The sequence below is a fragment of the Oncorhynchus gorbuscha genome, linkage group LG06 (genome assembly GCF_021184085.1).
Source record: "Oncorhynchus gorbuscha isolate QuinsamMale2020 ecotype Even-year linkage group LG06, OgorEven_v1.0, whole genome shotgun sequence".
Lineage (NCBI taxonomy): Eukaryota > Metazoa > Chordata > Actinopteri > Salmoniformes > Salmonidae > Oncorhynchus > Oncorhynchus gorbuscha.
In genome coordinates, this window is record NC_060178.1 from 28,320,079 (window position 1) to 28,339,099 (window position 19,021).

The following is a 19,021-nucleotide window of genomic DNA, read 5'->3' on the forward strand; positions in this document are numbered from 1 at the left end:
TGAAAATGTGATAATTAAAGCAAGTTTTCTTTGTTATTAGAATGATAAAAATACATGTACGTTAAAAGAGGTTATTTCCTGTTTATAAAATATCAGAATTAACAATATGTGTCATGATAATTCCTATGATATTGGAACTGTGTAACAAGTCTGTCTAAAAACCTTGTCAAACAAACCCTAACATAGAAGTCTGACTGTTTGTAAAGCAGTAATCTCTGTTAACAATGCAGATGTCTGTCAAGACAAGAGACAATGTCTCCCTGTGCTCTCCCAGGATTTGCACAATAAACTAAGCTAGACAAATTGACTTTTACATTTTCAAGGTTGTGAGGAGAGTTACGTCTATTGCCAGCAAATTTAATCGCTCTTCAAGTGCACATAACTCTACAAGTGCACATTTAGATTTTAGTGTGAGTACACATCATGCTGTGTTTGGATATGTTTAGTAATGACAGTTTCAGTGGCATTTCCTCCTGAGTGGCAGGTCATGTAGAGAGAGAGTAGAGTATTACTTTGGGAAATTATTTTATCACAGCATGCATCATCAATGACTTACAAGGACCCATGATTAAGACGCATAAAGGCCCATGCACCAACCATAGTATCCCTAAAATAATAGTCTGTTTTCTATCATACTCTGGGGGAAAGCAGGCAACAACATTTCCCAGTGTGATGCATTGTGATGCTACATTATGAGGTGTTGTCTGACTCTGGTTGGCTTGTATCTTGTATCTCTGCAGGACTTTTCCAGAGAGCTATAGCACAGAGTGGCACTGCGTTGTCCAGCTGGGCAGTCAGCTTCCAGCCTGCTAAGTACGCTCGCATGTTGGCCAAGAAGGTGGGCTGCAACCTGAAGGACACGGTGGACCTGGTGGAGTGTCTGCAGAAGAAGCACTACAAGGAGCTGGTGGACCAGGACATCCAGCCAGCCAGGTACCATATCGCCTTCGGGCCTGTCATAGATGGAGATGTGATCCCAGACGACCCCCAGATCCTCATGGAGCAGGGCGAGTTCCTCAACTATGACATCATGCTGGGCGTCAACCAGGGCGAGGGCCTGAAGTTTGTGGAGCTCATCGTAGATAATGAGAACGGCGTCCAGGCCAATGATTTTGACTACGCCGTGTCCAGCTTTGTGGACGACCTGTACGGTTACCCGGAGGGCAAAGACATTCTGCGTGAGACCATAAAGTTCATGTACACGGACTGGGCTGATAAACACAACCCAGAGACCAGGAGGAAGACCCTACTAGCTCTCTTCACTGACCACCAATGGGTGGCTCCGGCCGTGGCCACAGCAGATCTACACTCCAGCTTTGGGTCACCAACATACTTCTACGCCTTCTACCACCACTGCCAGACAGAGCAGGTGCCCCCGTGGGCAGACGCAGCCCACGGAGACGAGATCCCCTATGTGTTTGGCCTGCCCATGATCGGTCCAACAGAACTGTTCCCCTGTAACTTCTCGAAGAACGACGTCATGCTCAGTGCTGTGGTGATGACTTACTGGACTAATTTTGCCAAAACTGGGTACGTGTGGTACTGAAACCTATTTTAAGCTGTAATGTGTTTATGCCAGCAAGCTTGTGTGTGTGTGTTACATTTTTGTCTAGTTAAAGAATTGAATACCATGTTGTATATATTTTTATGTTTTATGTTGGACAGCATATCAATGTGTGTCATTGTCAGACATGCTGTTAATTAATGACAAATGATGGTTGCCTGGATAGTGGAATTCTCAATAGAAAAAAAATATATATATATTTCTTTGCCTTTAAGCATGTAGTCATGGAGGTAATTGTTTTTTGGAGCATAATGGGGGACAATGGCTTTTTCCCTCAGCAGCCAAAGAGCCCAAAGGGACCATCGAGATACTAATGATCTACATATATAACAGTAAATTGACATATAAAACAGGGCACCAATGAGATTTATGCCTCCACTTTGCATGGTTAAGCCAGTTTATGATGTGTTCTGACTGGCTCCATATGCCATTCCCAGAAAATGGTACTCGTTCTGCTGGAATGAGCCTCCATTCCTCATGCTTTGTAGTGGTGCTTTGCTCATACTAAGTCCCGTCTTTCCCCTGCAGTGACCCTAACCAGCCGGTCCCCCAGGATACCAAGTTCATCCACACTAAGCCTAACCGTTTCGAGGAGGTGGCGTGGACTCGCTACAACCAGAAAGACCAGCTGTACCTCCACATCGGCCTGAAACCCCGCGTCAAGGAGCACTACCGGGCCAACAAGGTCAACCTGTGGCTGGAGCTGGTGCCCCACCTCCACAGCCTAAACGAGGTCACCCAGATCATCTCCACCACCACCAAGGTCCCCCCACCGGAGGTCACGCCCAGGTCACCAAAGAAGATCCCTGTCAACACCAAGAGGCCTAACCCTACGCCTTTCCCCACCGAGACTCAGGACAGTCAGAATCAGCCCTTCCTGGTGGATCAGAGGGACTACTCCACTGAGCTGAGTGTCACCATCGCTGTGGGTGCCTCGCTGCTCTTCCTCAACATCCTGGCCTTCGCTGCCCTCTACTACAAGAAGGATAAGCGGCGGCACGACGTGCACCGGCGCTGCAGCCCCCAGCGCAACACGACCAATGACCTGGCGCACACACAGGAGGAGGAGATCATGTCCCTGCAGATGAAGCACACAGACCTGGACCACGAGTGCGACGCCATGCATCCACACGAGGTAGTTCTGAGAACTGCCTGCCCGCCAGACTACACGCTAGCCATGCGCCGCTCACCTGACGACATCCCCCTCATGACCCCCAACACCATCACCATGATCCCCAACACCATGCAGGGCCTCCAGTCGTTGCACAACTTCAACACCTTCCCTAGTAGTGCACAGAACAACACCCTGCCTCACACCCTGCCCCACCCACACTCACACTCCACCACCAGGGTATAGCCGGACGGATGGACGCTGACACACACAGCACATGCCAGAGCAGCTCACACCCAGCCCGATCAAACGGATGTGGAATAACTTCTACTCCTGTGAATATATTAAGGGAATAGGGATTTTGCTGGGACGGGAGAAGAATTTCATTTGATATAAAAGAAGAAATTAGAAAGAAGTCAAACAAATGTTTCAAATGAAAAAATAAACAAAGAGAAGGATACTTTTTATTTCTGTTATTGAAACAGAACAAGGTCAACTTTTCCAGCTACAGATATCAACTTTGGAATTTTATAAATGATTGCTTCATCCTGGTATCTTGGAAAAAAAGAAAACACCTCAGTGGAGTTTCAGAGGAGTAGCAGGTCGCTTTGTAAATGAAAGAAAACATATTGTTTTCCTGAGGCATCAAACTGTAGAGTACTCTTTCTGGAGTCAAGGGGAGATGCAACCAATTTAGGCATGTGTTACTCTACAAGTAGAGGCAATGTAAGATATGACAAAAACAATCTAGAGAGAGAGGAAAAACTTTTAAAGGTTATGCACAATGTAAACATTTTCAAAATGTCTTGGATTCTTCTCAGAAATTTATTTTTGGGGAACAGTTTTATTGTATAGAGCCTTTTTACATATCTAGATATGTACACAAAGCACCAATGCTGTTTAAGTCATTCTTGGGCGTCAATTCCGCAAATCTGCCAGCAGAACAAAAACGGAGGGATCCACTGGCTTTCTGGCAGATTCAGCTTCATCACACAAGTGCTGTCTATACCGAGAGCTGGAGGACAAAGAATACTGGATATTTTTAGCACGAAGCGCATGACAATTTATCTGCTTGATGGCTGTTCTGCTGATTAAGTCATAATTAAGAAATAAAGTCAGCCCCATTGGAATAGTTTGAAGGAACACTTCTGATTGGCTTACAAACCCACAAACCCACATGGGTTAAGGTCATGGTCATAATTGGGGACAGCAGGGGAGGGTGGGCTTAAGGTAACTACAGTACATACACAATAGCTTGAGTGAACATGGGTATAAGGACTAGTTTTGTACAATGTGTGTTGGTACAACTTTTTGATAGTGGTGAATCACTCGCTGTTTGGGATCCCGATGGAGGGACGTTTCATTGTACTCTTTTGATCAATGTTATTTGCTATTACTTATTAGGTTACTTATCACTGCTCTTGACTAGTTCAAGGAAACTTTAACGTAGAAAAGTAATTACCTGCACTGTTTATTATTTTTGTTTTCCGTATGAATGATCCCTAAACACAAAGTGTGCCCAGGGCCATGAAGAAGGGAAGGTGAAGGCTAGGGAATAGTAGAACCTCTTGACAGCATACATTTTCTTTCCCCCTATTATCCTTTCATAGAGTATGTTCCGTAGCACTGTTTAAAGACTTATGCGTATAAATGTGTAATTGAAGCGAGGATGCCCTCCGCTGACATGTTGGATGTGCCTGCAACCCAACAGCAGGAGGAAGAGAGGCGGGGTGGAGAGAGGGCGAGAGAACAGGGGCTCCAGGAACTCCCATGGTACACCTCTCCCAGGGAGGAAACAGCATTCAGGCAGATTCACTGCAGTAGAACCGCTTAGAACCGTCTAGCCAGCACCCTTGTCTCTCACAGAGTAATTTCCATTTGCTTCTGTTCTGTTCTTTTTTTATTTTCTACTGATGATGCTGTACTGTATTGTCTCAGATTTTCTGGACTTTTAGTTCTTGTTGTTCTGTAGCATGGTTTATTCGTGAACACACGCCTTGGTGTCACATTGTACAAGACTGTCAGCTTGTTACCATGACTGTCTCGCTAACCTCTAGGCAGCCCATAGTGAATGTTCCTGCCCTCACAATGCCAGAGTGCAACTTCCCTCTGCCAGCTATCGCAGGCCAGGAGAGTAACAATGTGTTATACAAATACATACCAGAGTGAATAGTTTAAAGGAGGAAGCCGCTGAGGGGAAAATAGTTCTCTAAACAGTCAAAAGCCCCACTGTACTCAAGCAGAGAGTGAAGACGGCACATACTGTAGTAAGAGGCGACACATAAGTAAGACAAAGTAGTAAGAAAAACACTTGTCCTCCCATTTTCCTGTCAATAAAGGCTGGATATAATGCGTCTGCTAAGGGGTGACAGTTGCTCTACAGTCCATCAAAGTAAGAACATACCCTACCAAACAATGGGACGTAGACAAGGTATAGCTTTTCTGGGGGAGGTGAAGGTAAATTATAGTTCACATTGCCCAAAACTAAAACGCAAGCAATTTCATCAGCCTGTATTGCAGTGGTGTGACCTCTAAACAATGCTTCTTACTGGGGAAATGACACAGGGGGAGAGAAACGCCCAGCGAATTAAACATGTAATTGCACTACGGACAAATGATCAAGTAATTGGAGAACAACATTGGAGAGTTGGCAGGAGAGGCGAACGCCACAGAAACACTCACTCTAGCACGCAGGATGAATGATTGGGGATTAAGAGGTGCGGGGAGAAAACTGTGCTCTGTTTCTGAATAACACAAAACCTCTGACACAGAGCCAGTCCTCAACAGGATGTTCCCATGGACCCCCCCCCCCTCCCCTCACCACTCCGTCCCCTACCGGGGAGGATTGGAACCAGAGTTAGAAATGGGACAACTGGTACTACCCCCCTCTCCCTACCTCCTTCCCTCCCCAAAAGGCTGATTCTGCACATCCCCCATATTCAATTACTGCAGGTATGAATATGGATAGTTGCTGCTCACTATACTCTTTCTCCACCATGCTCCCTCAGAGCGGTGTTAAAGGCCTAGTGCAGTCAAAAACGGGGTTTCCTATGTATTATATATATTTCCACACTCTGAGGTTATAATAATAATAATGTGAAATTGTGGGAATTATGATAATGCCCTTTTAGTGTAAGAGCTGTTTGAAAAGACTGCCTGCAATGTCAGCCTGTTTTGGTGGGATAGAGTTTTGGCCCGCCTTGTAACATATCCAGGCAGCAAATTGTTAATAAAACAATAAGAAAGAGGGTTCAAAACATCTCTGCCAATACCAGCTAGTTTTCAGTGTTCCCCTCCCCACTCAGACCACTCCCAGACAGTTTCTCTTGCTTGGGAAATTGCTAAGAAGCTATTTTTGTTTCTTTTTGACCATTTTAGTTGAACACAATCACAGTAAGGTACTTTTAATTGTTACCCATCAATTATTTGATATTGAGATAAAACTGGCTGCACTGGACCTTTTAAAATGATTTGCATGCAGGACTTCCAGAATGCGAGAGAAAGAAGGGTTATACCTCAAACTATAATGTGACGATGTGGCTCAGGCCTTACCTGTGTTACCCAGTCCTGGACAGAGGAGGGTCAAGAATTGTGAATGAATGTAATGCGAAGAGTGCCATTTTCCAAAAAATGCTACACTACATCTTTGAGATTGATGAAGATCTTTTAAGATCTGTAAAAGGCTGTTCGCTCTTTCAACATGTCTGTGAGAAGGGCGCTGAGTATGTGAGTGGGTATTTCAGTTGTATTGTAGATTTGTCACTTGTCTTTCTTTCTGGTTAAAATAGTAATAGTTAAAATAGTTAAAATAGTAACTTTTCTGGAGCACAATAAATGATTTGAATAAGCTGAATTAGCAGTGCTGCAACTCTTTATTTACCCGTTATGTTTGGTCAATAGTCTGATTTGATTCAATTGTAGAGTAGACACTCACAGTTAAAGAATGCTTGATAGAACTGAACTTCAAGCAACCCTGTAGTCAGTCACTTGTCAGGTGGTCTGTCACACACTGTTGGGTGCCTTTGCTAGGGCTACAGTATATAGGACTTGGTGTTGATGTGTCCTAGACTTAAAACAGAATCTCAGAAATTTGACACGCAGGTTTTGACCGGTTCAGTTGTTGTTGTTAAGTGACAGAGATGAAAGATAAGTAATTTAATGGATTTTTACTGCTGTGCTTTCTGTGGTCTGGTGGGGCTGTGTCATGGAGGTGTCCATGATATATTTTCCTCTTATCTGTAAAAATCACAAGCATATTTGGCATTTCCTTTCATGCTAATCAGAAATGAATCTAGACTCGTCCACTTTGGAAATGGTGACATTTTACTTGTTGGCAACGATTAAAAACCAATTATTTCCCCACCTGACTTCGACATTTGAGAGCAGGCGAGAGATTCTGCCTTGAGACTGAGGGGAATAAACACAGAGCTGTTTACCATGTGCGGTTTTAACCAAGGGCACAGATGCTCCTGCCAAAGAGCAGCTCAAATCCTGTTTGATAAGGGTTCGCCATTTCCCATTATGGAATATTTCACAACATCAAACACTTTTGCCTCTGTTAACCAGTCTTTCATTTACATGCACTGTTCGATCTATCTCATTCATCCCAGGGCCATTTCTTGCAAGCCTTTTTATAATATTAGATAATTGCTATGTACTTAAGCAATGTTTTATAAAACTGTTGCGTAACTTTGTTCTACCTATAGTACAGCAGCATATTTTGTGAAATAGGTTGATTATCCTGTCTAAAGTGCAATGCAATCTGCTCTGAGAGTCGGGAAAACCATACCGAAGAGTTGACCTATACTAATCCTTATGTATGTTTCAGATTTGAATGACTGTGGGTAGGTAACTAGCATCACATTTATGTTTGAATTGTTGGCTACAAATGGATGTTCAACAGCAAATCAGCTACACTTCGATCATGTCACCCCCCATTTTGGAGTACATGGGAGTCACTACAAATAAACATACACTTCTATGTGACCCTGTGTAACTGACTCTGCCAATAGACAATGTACTTTGCATTATTTGTGGTTTGTTTTCTTTGGAACCTTCAAAATAAAGTTAACAGCCTCCTCCAACCCAAATCATTTTATCTGTAATGGTAAGGCTTCTGTTTGCCTTCAGTGACTTAAGTTTGTGTGTGGACATCCATGGCTTTCATGAGCATTTTCAATATCATTAATAAATATTATCTTATTTTTTAACTTGCTCAGACTATTGTCCTCCTGTGTTCTGATGTACCTGCCTTATACATTATTCCAACACAGCAACTCTGACTGGTGCTGAGGAGTCTTTCTATTTTTAACTTGGGGAATCTTACACAAATAGTTGAGGTCAAATATTACTATGGCTGGGCAATATTGCCAAAATATATCAGAATATTTGTCTCATTTTTGACATTATGAAGATATTTTAAATTCGAAATGTTTTTCATGAGTAGTGCATGACCCTAGGATGGAAATACATACATTCTAAGTTGTTTTAATGGTATTCCTACTTTCTGATTGTTGTAAACTCAATCAAACTAGGACAAAACGGACAGGGAGGTAGGTGCAATTTGTAGAACTTTTCAGTTATTTAGCATTGTATCCTCGTTATAGACAGCATTGTAAAACTCCACTCCAGTAAGTCGATCCATACAGGTATACCTTATATATCGCCTGGCCTCTTAATATTACAAACCCGTAGTCTGCATTATCTGGTGTATGATATTGCATACATATTTTGTAAATGCTTGCTGTCCATTACATTTTCCAAAATGTTATCTGGATATGATACACGAGACACATTTTCTAACAAGTAGGACTCTGTCGTTTTATCATTCATTATATTTGTTCTTTCGACAACAATGTATATAAGTGTTGTTCATGTGAGCTAAATTCAATTGGAATTCATGAACTGCTCACCGTTGCTTGCCGGACATGTGGATGCTAATGCTTGCCGGACATGTGGATGCTAATGCTTGCCGGACATGTGGATGCTAACGCTTGCCGGACATGTGGATGCTAATGCTTGACGGACATGTGGATGCTAACGCTTGCCGGACATGTGGATGCTAATGCTTGCCGGACATGTGGATGCTAATGCTTGCCGGACATGTGGATGCTAATGCTTGCCGGACATGTGGATGCTAATGCTTAACCTTGGGTAAGGCAATTATAGTTAAGAAGTTGAGGCACCTCTTTTTTATCTACAGTACAACTGAACACACGTGTTTGATCGAAGGTGAGTATATGAGTATATGATAAAAACATTCACTCATCATTGTAAGGACCTAAGTTTGAACTTGAACGTCTGCATGAATCTTGACCACCTGGACTTAAATGTTGGTGATTCAACTACAACCCTGATATGGCACTTGCAGGAATCATATACTACTCTTAGTTGTGAACTTCGGCTTTCTTTGACTATGAACTCAATTCAGTTGAACCTGCATTGCTGTATTTATGCAGTATGATCTTATGAAAGGTCCAATGCAGCAGTTTTTATCTCAATATCACATAATTTTGGAGTAATAATTAAGTACTTTACTGCGATTATTTTCAATTAAAATTGTAAAAACTAAACAAAACTTGCTTCTTAGCAAAGAGCAATTTCTCAAGCAAGAATGTTTCTAGGACTGTCTGGGAGTGGATTTGAGTGGGGAGAAAAAAATTAAAATGAGCAGTTATTGGCAGAGAGGTTTGGAACTTCTTTCTTATTGGTTTATTAACTAACTTACTGCCTGGTGATGTCACCGGGCAGGCTAAAACTACATCCCAACAAAAGAGGCTGAAATGTTGTTTTCAAATAGCTCATACACCAAAAGACCATTATCATAATTTTGCAATTTAACAGTATTATTCCAACCTCATAGTGTTTAGAAATATGTTAAAGAAAACATTGGTAGAGCAGGTGCAATGGCCCTACCATGCTTTCCCTGGCTAGCAATGTCTAATCAGAGCTTCTTAAATTTCCTTTTGAAATATCTAGAAATGTGACTGTTTGTTGTCAGGTGTCAACATTCATGAATGCACCGTGTGTCTTTCTAACTGAACAGCTCAAATCTAAGACCTTATTGACTGTCTGTTTGTCTGCCTGCCTGTCCCTCACCACCTGTGTTGTAAATGAGCACAATTCAAAAATACATAGGAGAATGTCTTTACTTAACAAAGCAGGCACAGCATCTCTCCATGTCATACAAGTGGACAGAGCATGGGGGAGTTATTTATAGTCAGGCAGTATCCTTAGACACCGTGCTTCTACACCTGTATTGCTTGCTGTTTGTGGTTTTAGGCTGGGTTTCCGTACAACACTGTGAGATATCAGCTGATGTAAGAAGGGCTCTATAAATAAATTTGATTTGAAATTTGATTTGTTTCCTTGAAGCTGGAATCCTTAATGGTGAAACAGCCATGTTTGTTTGCGTTATTACTACAACAAAGAAGCTACTGCAAACAACAAACACGAACATCATTGCACGCAGAGCACAATATGTACTACAGTTGTACTGCACAACGCTCCTCAGCTTGGCAACAAAAACATTAACAACGGTGGTGGGGCGGCTAGTGGAGCTGTTTCCCCCTACTGCGGATTCCGTCTTTAACTGTACAGCTGTATGGAAGGGCTGCATCTCAGGACATTTTGTTGCGATCTGTGTGTAGAGTCTGTCTTTCTCATACCCTGCTTCCTCTCCTTGTAATGATCCCCTCTACCTGTTCTTCCAGTTTATTGCTCAACATAAAATGTAGCATCGCTGACAGTCCATTAGCTCAGCAAGGATGATTCTGGCCTGTTTTCTGTTATACAGTGAACAGAGTATATTGACAGTAAGTGGAGTGTATCCAGCCAGACCATTATGTCAACTGAGTGAAGTGAGATTCTTTCATTAGAAAATGTAACAAGGATACCCTGTCTTACAACTTCCTCAGTCCACAAAATTATGTCATCCTTTACAAAAACCTAGGTCAATAGTTGTAGAGGAAAGTTTTCAGATCTCCCTTCAGTTTGATAACACCTGAAATGTATTTTTTTTGGATCATAAAAGAGGATTACTTTGTTACTGGAGGGAAATTTAACGAGGTGATCTGTTTGAGTGAATATTTTTTTACCCCGCTGATAATTGCAGACAAGGAATTTGAGGTTTTGTTTCTTCTGACATTAGACCACGTGTCAACAGCCTCTTTGGTCAAAATAAACTAAAGCTGACGATGCTGTAGTGTTACAACCCCTCCCCTTAGCACCATTGATGTCCATTGCAACATGATTACATTTAGACAATTCTGTCATTTTAAACTTTGTTCAGAGGTTTATTGGCCATTTAATTATTATGTATTTTTTTTTACAGCAATTCAGTAGTTTAGCCATTAGATTATCTGTATGATTCATTCCCCTGAATGGGTAGACGGGAGGGAATGTAACACTGTGACATCGTTTTTTTGATGAGTTATGTTTATTTTTCTGTTGTGTGGGCTAAAGTGCTGTACAGTATGTGAAATACATCAAATAAATGTCAAAATTGTATGACATTTTTCTGTTGCTATCATACATTGTGTTGAACTGTGTTGAGTCTATGTATGTCTGGTGAGTAGCCTACTCTTAAGACTGTTATTTCTGACAATTGTGTTATTAAGTGAACTACCCTGTGTGTCAAGTAATTGATTTAAATCTAATTATAAAGCAATAATGCTCTGTATGTATATAAAAGTTGATATGTTACATTGCAATAGGATGACCCGATTTAAAATACCCAGATGCGGGACAAACAGTACATTTCAACACTGTCTCCTAAGCCAAATTTGCCAAACTGCTCAACTTGGAACCAATTAGAATCCCCTTACATACCACTCATGATTGAGGCAATACTTGGCCTGCTTATATATACACGATCTAAACACAGCCTCTTTTAAAAATGCGAGCTGCTGTCTGATGAAGAGGAACAGATATAGCTCGCTCCCAAAGACTGAAACAAGATAAGCATCTATTTTCTAGTGCACTTAAAAATGTGCAGCATGCAATAGGAATTGGTAACTCCTTTGACCATTTGGACAATTATTTGAAGGCTAGCCAATGTTAGTTTTACTACCCTACCCAGCGACTGTAAATGTCAATTTGTGTTCCATTAAATGCACTCTTTGTTAGTCAATTAGATTTTTGAATCATGTTTTGGATGATTATATGATTCATTTCAAGTAACTAGCTGCAGGCTTAAAGAAACATTCAATCGTATACTTTGCATAGAAACCCAAATAAAAGCATGTAGATTTAAAGATGTGTGTGTGTCATATTTGCTAGAATTGAGATTTAAAAACGACAGCTGCAGATGTTTATTAGCCAATACATACGGTTACAGCCTAAACATATAGAATACCTTAATATATAATGTTTTCTAAAACCAGTAGTACAATGTGCTCTGCAATAAGAACCAGAGTTTGATATCTAAACCAGATGAGTTCTCAAACAGCAGTTACCCAATACCATGGAGGGCATGCATCATGTTGGATGCATTGGAATATAAGGTATGGAGAATGATAAAGAGCCTGTTAGATTATAGAAAAAGGCAGGACCCCACCCATTTTGCCAAAGCACAGCCCCCACACCACTAGAGGGATATCTTCAACCACAAACCTTATATCCTGAGAAAAGGCTGAGATAGCCCACAAAGACCTCCCCCACGGCACAAACCCGAGGGAGGGTGCCAACCCGCACAGGAAGATCACATCAGTGACTCAACCCACTCAAGTGACGCACCCCTCCTAGGGACAGCATGGAAGAGCACCAGTAAGCCAGTGACTCAGCCCCCGTAATCGGGTTTGAGGCAGAGAATCTCAGTGGAGAGAGGGGAACCGGCCAGGCGGAGACAGCAAGGGCAGTTCATTGCTCCAGAGCCTTTCCGTTCACCTTCACACTACTGGGCCAGACTACACTCAATCATAGGACCTACTAAAGAGATGAGTCTTCAGTAATGACTTAAAGGTCGAGACCGAGTCTGCGTCCCTCACATGGATAGCCAGACCATTCCAAAAAAATGGAGCTATCCAGCTGTTTGCTTAGAAATTCTAGGGACAATAATTAGGCCTACGTGATTCGAGCAGTGTTTAGCACCAACTGAAGTTTATTTAGTGCTTGATACGGATAGCTAGAAAGTAGAGCATTGCAGTAGTCTAATCTAGAAGTGACAAAAGCATGGATACATCTTTTTGCATCATTTTTGGACGGAAAGTTTATAATTTTTGCAATGTTACGTAGATGGAGAAAAAGCTGTCCTTAAAACAGTCTTGATATGCTCGTCAAAAGAGAGATCAGGGTCCAGAGTAACGCCGCGGTCCTTCACAGTTTTTTTTTGAGACGACTGTACAACCATCAAGATTAATTGTCAGATTCAACATAAGATCTCTTCTCTTTGTTTCTTGGGACCAAGAAATATTATCTCTGTTTTGTCCAAGTTTAATAGTAGAACATTTGTCGCCATCCACTTCCTTCTATCTGAAAGGCAGGCTTCCAGGGAGGGCAATTTTGGGGCTTCACCATGTTTCATTGAAATGTACGACTGTGTGTCACCCGCATATCAGTGAGAATTAACATTACGTTTCCGAATGACATCACCAAGAGGTAAAATATATAGGGAAAACAATAGTGGTCCTAAAACAGAACCTTGAGGAACAACGACATTTACAGTTGATTTGTCAGAGGACAAACCATCTACAGAGACAAACTGATATCTTTCTGACAGATAAGATCTAAACCAGGACAGAACTTGTCCAAGTAGACCAATTTGGGTTTCCAATCTCTCCAAAAGAATGTGGTAATTGATGATATCAAAAGCAGCACTACGGTCTAGTGGAGCACGAGGACAGATTCAGAGCCTCGGTCTGACGCCATTAAAAGGTAATTTACCACCTTCACAAGTGCAGTTTCAGTGATATGATGGGGTCTAAAACCAGACTGAAGCGTTTCGTATACATTGTTTTTCTTCAGGAAGGCAGTGAGTTGCTGGGCAACAGCCTTTTCTAACAGTTTTGAGAGGAATGGGAGATTCGATACAGGCCAATATTTTGTCATTTTTTCTGGGTCAAGGTTTGGCTTTTTCAAGAAAGGCTTTATTACTGCCACTTTTAGTGAGTTTGGTACACATCTGGTGGATAGGGAGCAGTTTATTATGTTCAACATAGGAGGGCCAAGCAAAAAAAATCTAAAATCTAAAAAATGTTTTGATTGTGTTTAACACTTTTTTGGTTACTACATGATTCCATATGTGTTATTTCATAGTTTCATGTAGAAAACAAAATGGAATGAGTTAGGTGTGTCAAAACTTTTGGCTGGTACTGTATATATTTTCATAAGCCCACCATTGGAATCTGAATTAAACCAAACTATTTGCTCTGGCAAAACGCTACCCCACGCCCACGGACGTTAGTTTAATTTTGGCAATGTGTCTGGATTTGTGTACCTCCCCGACAATTTCTAAAATCAAAATATATTCTAGACCGTCTGAATGGTCCCAGAAAACGATGGGTTGTGCCAGAGACAGAACACACGTGGGTAAAGTGGCGTTTTGAAAATCTGATTCGTTAGAGATGATCCAATTGCTGATGACTTTGTTTGTACAACACTCCTAATTTTGACATCACCACAAACAACTTAATTGATGGCAGTCTCTGACTGAAGTATGTAGTTAAATAGACAGATCTAGATGTTTTGTTATGTTAATTAGATTACCGCTGGGCTGCAGAAATTGTAGAAGGGTTAACTTGCATTTAAAAAGTTAATCCATTTTTCTTTAACTAATTAAAAATATATCTCCCTATATTCTGAATCATTTTGTAAAGTCAGTACAGTAGCCTGTTCCTCGCTGGGGGAGGGGCAGGTAGCCTAAACAGTCACACGCTCTGGCAAAAATGTTCAAGTTGCAGGCAGACACTGGAATACGTTTCTGAGTGACAAAGTGAGGGCTTTGCATAGGTGCTATGTTGATTTTTTTTGTGGGGCTAGAAAAAAATGCCTTCATTTTGGAAAAAAAGCAAGAAGATGTTTTTCGACTTGGAACCGACAGGTTCGCTCAATCTTAGTCATGGTGGAATTATGAGGAAATTAAGTCAAGGTCAGAATACAACATATCTGTAAACACACCTCTGCAAGTCTCCATGTATGTGAGCTCCACCCCAAATGAATACCTAGCTGCAACATACGTTAACCAATGCTTAAGTTTAAGGTCAGAATACGCCCAGAAAGAAAATAATTACGTTTGATTTACATGGGCATAACTCGTGTTTGATTTCCCCCTGAGAGACTTACCAACAAGACTCACAACTGTAATTGCTGTCAACGGTGTTTCTAACACATACAGTGGCTTGTGAAAGTATTCACCCCCCTTGGCATTTTTCCTAATTTGATGCCTTATAACCTGGAATTAAAATAGTTTTTTGGGAGGGTTGTATCATTTGATTTACACAACATGCATACCACTTTGAAGATGCACAATATTTCTTAACTGTGATACAAACAAGAAATAAGGAGAAAAAAAACAGAAGCGTGCATAACAAAAGTCAATACTTTGTAGAGCCACCTTTTGCAGCAATTACAGTTGCACATCTCTTGGGGTAGGTTTCTATAAGCTTGGCACATCTAGCCACTGGTTTTTTTTGCCATTCTTCAAGGCAAAACTTGCTCCAGCTCCTTCAAGTTGGATGGGTTCTGCTGGTATACAGCAATCTTTAAGTCATACCCCATATTCTCAATTGGATTGAGGTCTGGGCTTTGACTAGGCCATTCCAAGGCATTTAAATGTTCCCCCTTAAACCACTCGAGTGTTGATTTAGCAGTATGCTTAGGGTCATTGTTCTACTGGAAGGTGAACCTCTGTCCCAGTCTCAAATCCCTTGAAGACTGAAACAGGTTTCCCTCAAGAATTTCCCTGTATTTACTGCCATCCATCATTCTTTTAATTCTGACCAGATTCCCAGTCCCTGCCGATGAAAAACATACCCACAGCATGATGGTGGGGATGGTGTTCTCGGGGTGATGAGAGGTGTTGGGTTTGCGCCAGACATAAAATTTTCCTTGATAGCCAAAAAGGTCAATTTTTGTCTAATCTAACCAAAGAACCTTCTTCCATTTGTTTGGGGAGTCTCCCACATACCTTTTTGGTAAACACCAAATATGTTTGCTTATTTTTTTCTTTAAGTAATGTATTTTTATCTGGCCACTTTCGTAAAGCCCAGCTCTGTGGAGAGTACGGCTTATAGTGGTCCTATGGACAGATACTCCGATCTCCGCTGTGGAGCTTTGCAGATCCTTCGGGTTTATCTCTGATTAATGCCCTCCTTGCCTGGTCTGTAAGTTTTGGTGGGCGGCCCTCTCTTGGCAGGTTGTCATGGTGCCATATTCTTTCCATTTTTTATTTCATGGTGCTCCGTGGGATGTTCAAAGTTTCACATATTTTTTTATAACCAAACCCTGATCTGTACTTCTCCACAACTTTGTCCCTAACCTATTTGGAGAGATCCTTGGTCTACATGGTCCCGCTTGCTTGGTGGTGTTGCAGACTCAGGGACCTTTCAGAACAGATATACATATGAATATATATATATGAATATATATATATATATATATGAATATATATATATATATATATATATATATATGTATACAGTTGAATGTGGAAGTGTACATACACTTAGGTTGGAATCACTAAAACTCATTTTTCAACCACTCAACAAATTTCTCGGGCGTGGGGGTGCAGGCAGCGAACGGTTGAAAAGCATGCATTTGGTTTTACTAGCGTTTAAGAGCAGTTGGAGGCCACGGAAGGAGTGTTGTATGGCATTGAAGCTCGTTTGGAGGTTAGATAGCACAGTGTCCAAGGAAGGGCCAGAAGTATCTGTACAAACAATAGTATGCAAGTATAAACACCATGGGACCACGCAGCCATCATACCACTCAGGAAGGAGATGTGTTCAGTCTCCTAGAGATGAATGTACCTTGGTGCGAAAAGTGAAAATCAATCCCAGAACAACAGCAAAGGACCTTGTGAAGGTGCTGGAGGAAACAGGTACAAAACCTTCTACATCCACAGTAAAACGAGTCCTATATCTACATAACCTGTAAGGCAGCTCAGCAAGGAAGAAGCCGCCATTAAAAATCCAGACTACGGTTTGGAACTGCACATGGGTACAAAGATCGTACTTTTGGGAGAAATGTCCTCTGGTCTGATGAAACAAAAATTTAACTGGATCTTCCAAATGAACAATGACCCCAAGCATACTTCCAAAGTTGTGACAAAATGGCTTAACCTCTTCAACCTATGGGGTCGCTATGTCATTATTGGATAAAAAGACGTGCCCGTTTTAAGCGCAATATTTTGTACGAAAAGATGCTCGACTATGCATGGAATTGACAGCCTTGGAAAGACAAAACTCTGACGTCTCCAAAACTGCAAAGATATTATCTGTGAGTACCCCAGAACTAATGCTACAGGCGAAACCAAGATGAAGTTTCATACAGGAAATGCCCCAGATTCTGAAGGCGCTGTGTTCCAATGTCTCCTTATATGGCTGTGAATGCGCCAGGAATGAGCCTGCCCTTTCTGTCGATTCCCCAAGGTGTCTGCAGCATTGTGACGTGTTTGTAGGCATATCACTGGAAGATTGACCATAAGAGACTACATTTACCTGGTGTCCCGCCCGGTGTCCTGTGTCGAAATTATTGCGTAATCTGTAGGTCCATGGGCGTTCCATTTCTTCAGAAGAGAAAGTAAATTGTCAAGAAGGATTTAATCATCGATAGATATGTGAAAAACACCTTGAGGATTGATTCTAAACATCGGTTTGCCATGTTTCTGTCGATATTATGGAGTTAATTTGGAAAAAAGTTTGCGTTTTAATGACCTAATATTATTTTTTTTTCCCTTACCCAAACGTGATGAACAAAACGGAGCGATTAGTCGACACAAATAATATTCTTTTGTAAAAACGGAACATTTGTTATCTAACTGAGAGTCTCCTCATTGAAAACGTCTGAAGTTTTTCAAAGGTAAATGATTTTATTTGAATTATTTTCTGTTTTTTTGTGAAAATGTTGCATGCTGAAAGAGAGGCATAATCCTATGCTAGGCTATCAATACTGTTACACAAATGCTTGTTTAGCTATGGTTCAAAAGTATATTTTGAAAATCTGAGATGACAGTGTTGTTAACAAAAGGCTAAGCTTGAGAGCAAATAGATTAATTTAATTTAATTTGCGATTTTCATGAATAGTTAACGTCGTGTTATGCTAATGAGCTTGCGGATAGATTTACACAATCCTGGATACAGGTTTTTTTCCGTAGCTAAACGTGACGCAGAAAACGGAGCGATTTGTCCTAAACAAATAATCTTTCAGGAAAAACTGAACATTTGCTATCTGAGGTCTCCTCATTGAAAACATCCGAAGTTCTTCAAAGGTAAATTATTTTATTTGAATGCTTTTCTGGTTTTTGTGAAAATGTTGCCTGCTGAATGCTAACGCTAAATGCTACGCTAAATTCTACGTTAGCTATCAATACTGTTACACAAATGCTTGTCTTGCAATGGTTGAGAAGCATATTTTGAAAATCTGAGATGACATTGTTGTTAACAAAAGGCTAAGCTTGAGAGCAAATAGATTCATTTCATTTCATTTGCGATTTTCATTAATAGTTAACGTTGGGTTATGGTAATGAGCTTGAGGCTGTAGTCACGATACCGGATCCGGGATGGCTCGACGCAAGAAGTTAAGGACAACAAAGTCAAGGTGTTGGAGTGGCCATCACAAGCCCTGACCTCAATCCTATATAAAATATATGTGCAGAACTGAAAAGGCATGTGCGTGCAAGGAGGCCTACATAACTGACTCAGTTACACCAGCTTTGTCAGGAGGAATGGGGAAAAAATTCACCCAACTTATTGTAGGAAGATTGTGGAAGGCTAACCTAAGCGTTTGACCCAAGTTAAACAATTTAAAGGCAATGCTACCAAATAGAAATTGAGTGTATGTAAACTTCTGACCCACTGGGAATGTGATGAAATAAATAAAAGCTTAAATAAATCACTCTACTATTATTCTGACATTTCACATACTTAAATTGCCAGCAGCATACCACCCTGCATACCACTGCTGGCTTGCTTCTGAAGCTAAGCAGGGTTGGTACTGGTCAGTTCCTGGATGGGGGACCAGATGCTGCTGGAAATGGTGTTGGGGGGGCAGTAGGAGGCACTCTTTCCTCTGGTCTAAAAAAATATCCCAATGCCCCAGGGCAGTGATTGGGGACACTGCCCTGTGTAGGGTTCCGTCTTTCGGATGGGACGTTAAACAGGTGTCCTGACTCTCTGAGGTCATTAAAGATC

At 41.3% G+C, this 19,021-nt stretch overlaps 1 protein-coding gene across 3 annotated transcripts in view; it reads left to right on the plus strand.

Annotated features, from left to right (window-relative positions):
* The window catches only part of LOC124037791 (neuroligin-1-like), a 355,732-nt gene extending 347,843 nt beyond the window's left edge, over positions 1 to 7,889 (plus strand). For all 3 annotated transcript variants that reach the window (XM_046352855.1, XM_046352854.1, XM_046352856.1), the window contains 2 exons: positions 741 to 1,530; positions 2,093 to 7,889. In XM_046352855.1, coding sequence (XP_046208811.1) covers positions 741 to 1,530; positions 2,093 to 2,921 — 1,619 coding nt within the window. In that variant the 3' untranslated portion in view covers positions 2,922 to 7,889. The remainder of the gene's footprint in view (positions 1 to 740; positions 1,531 to 2,092) is intronic.
* Positions 7,890 to 19,021: the final 11,132 nt, after the last annotated feature.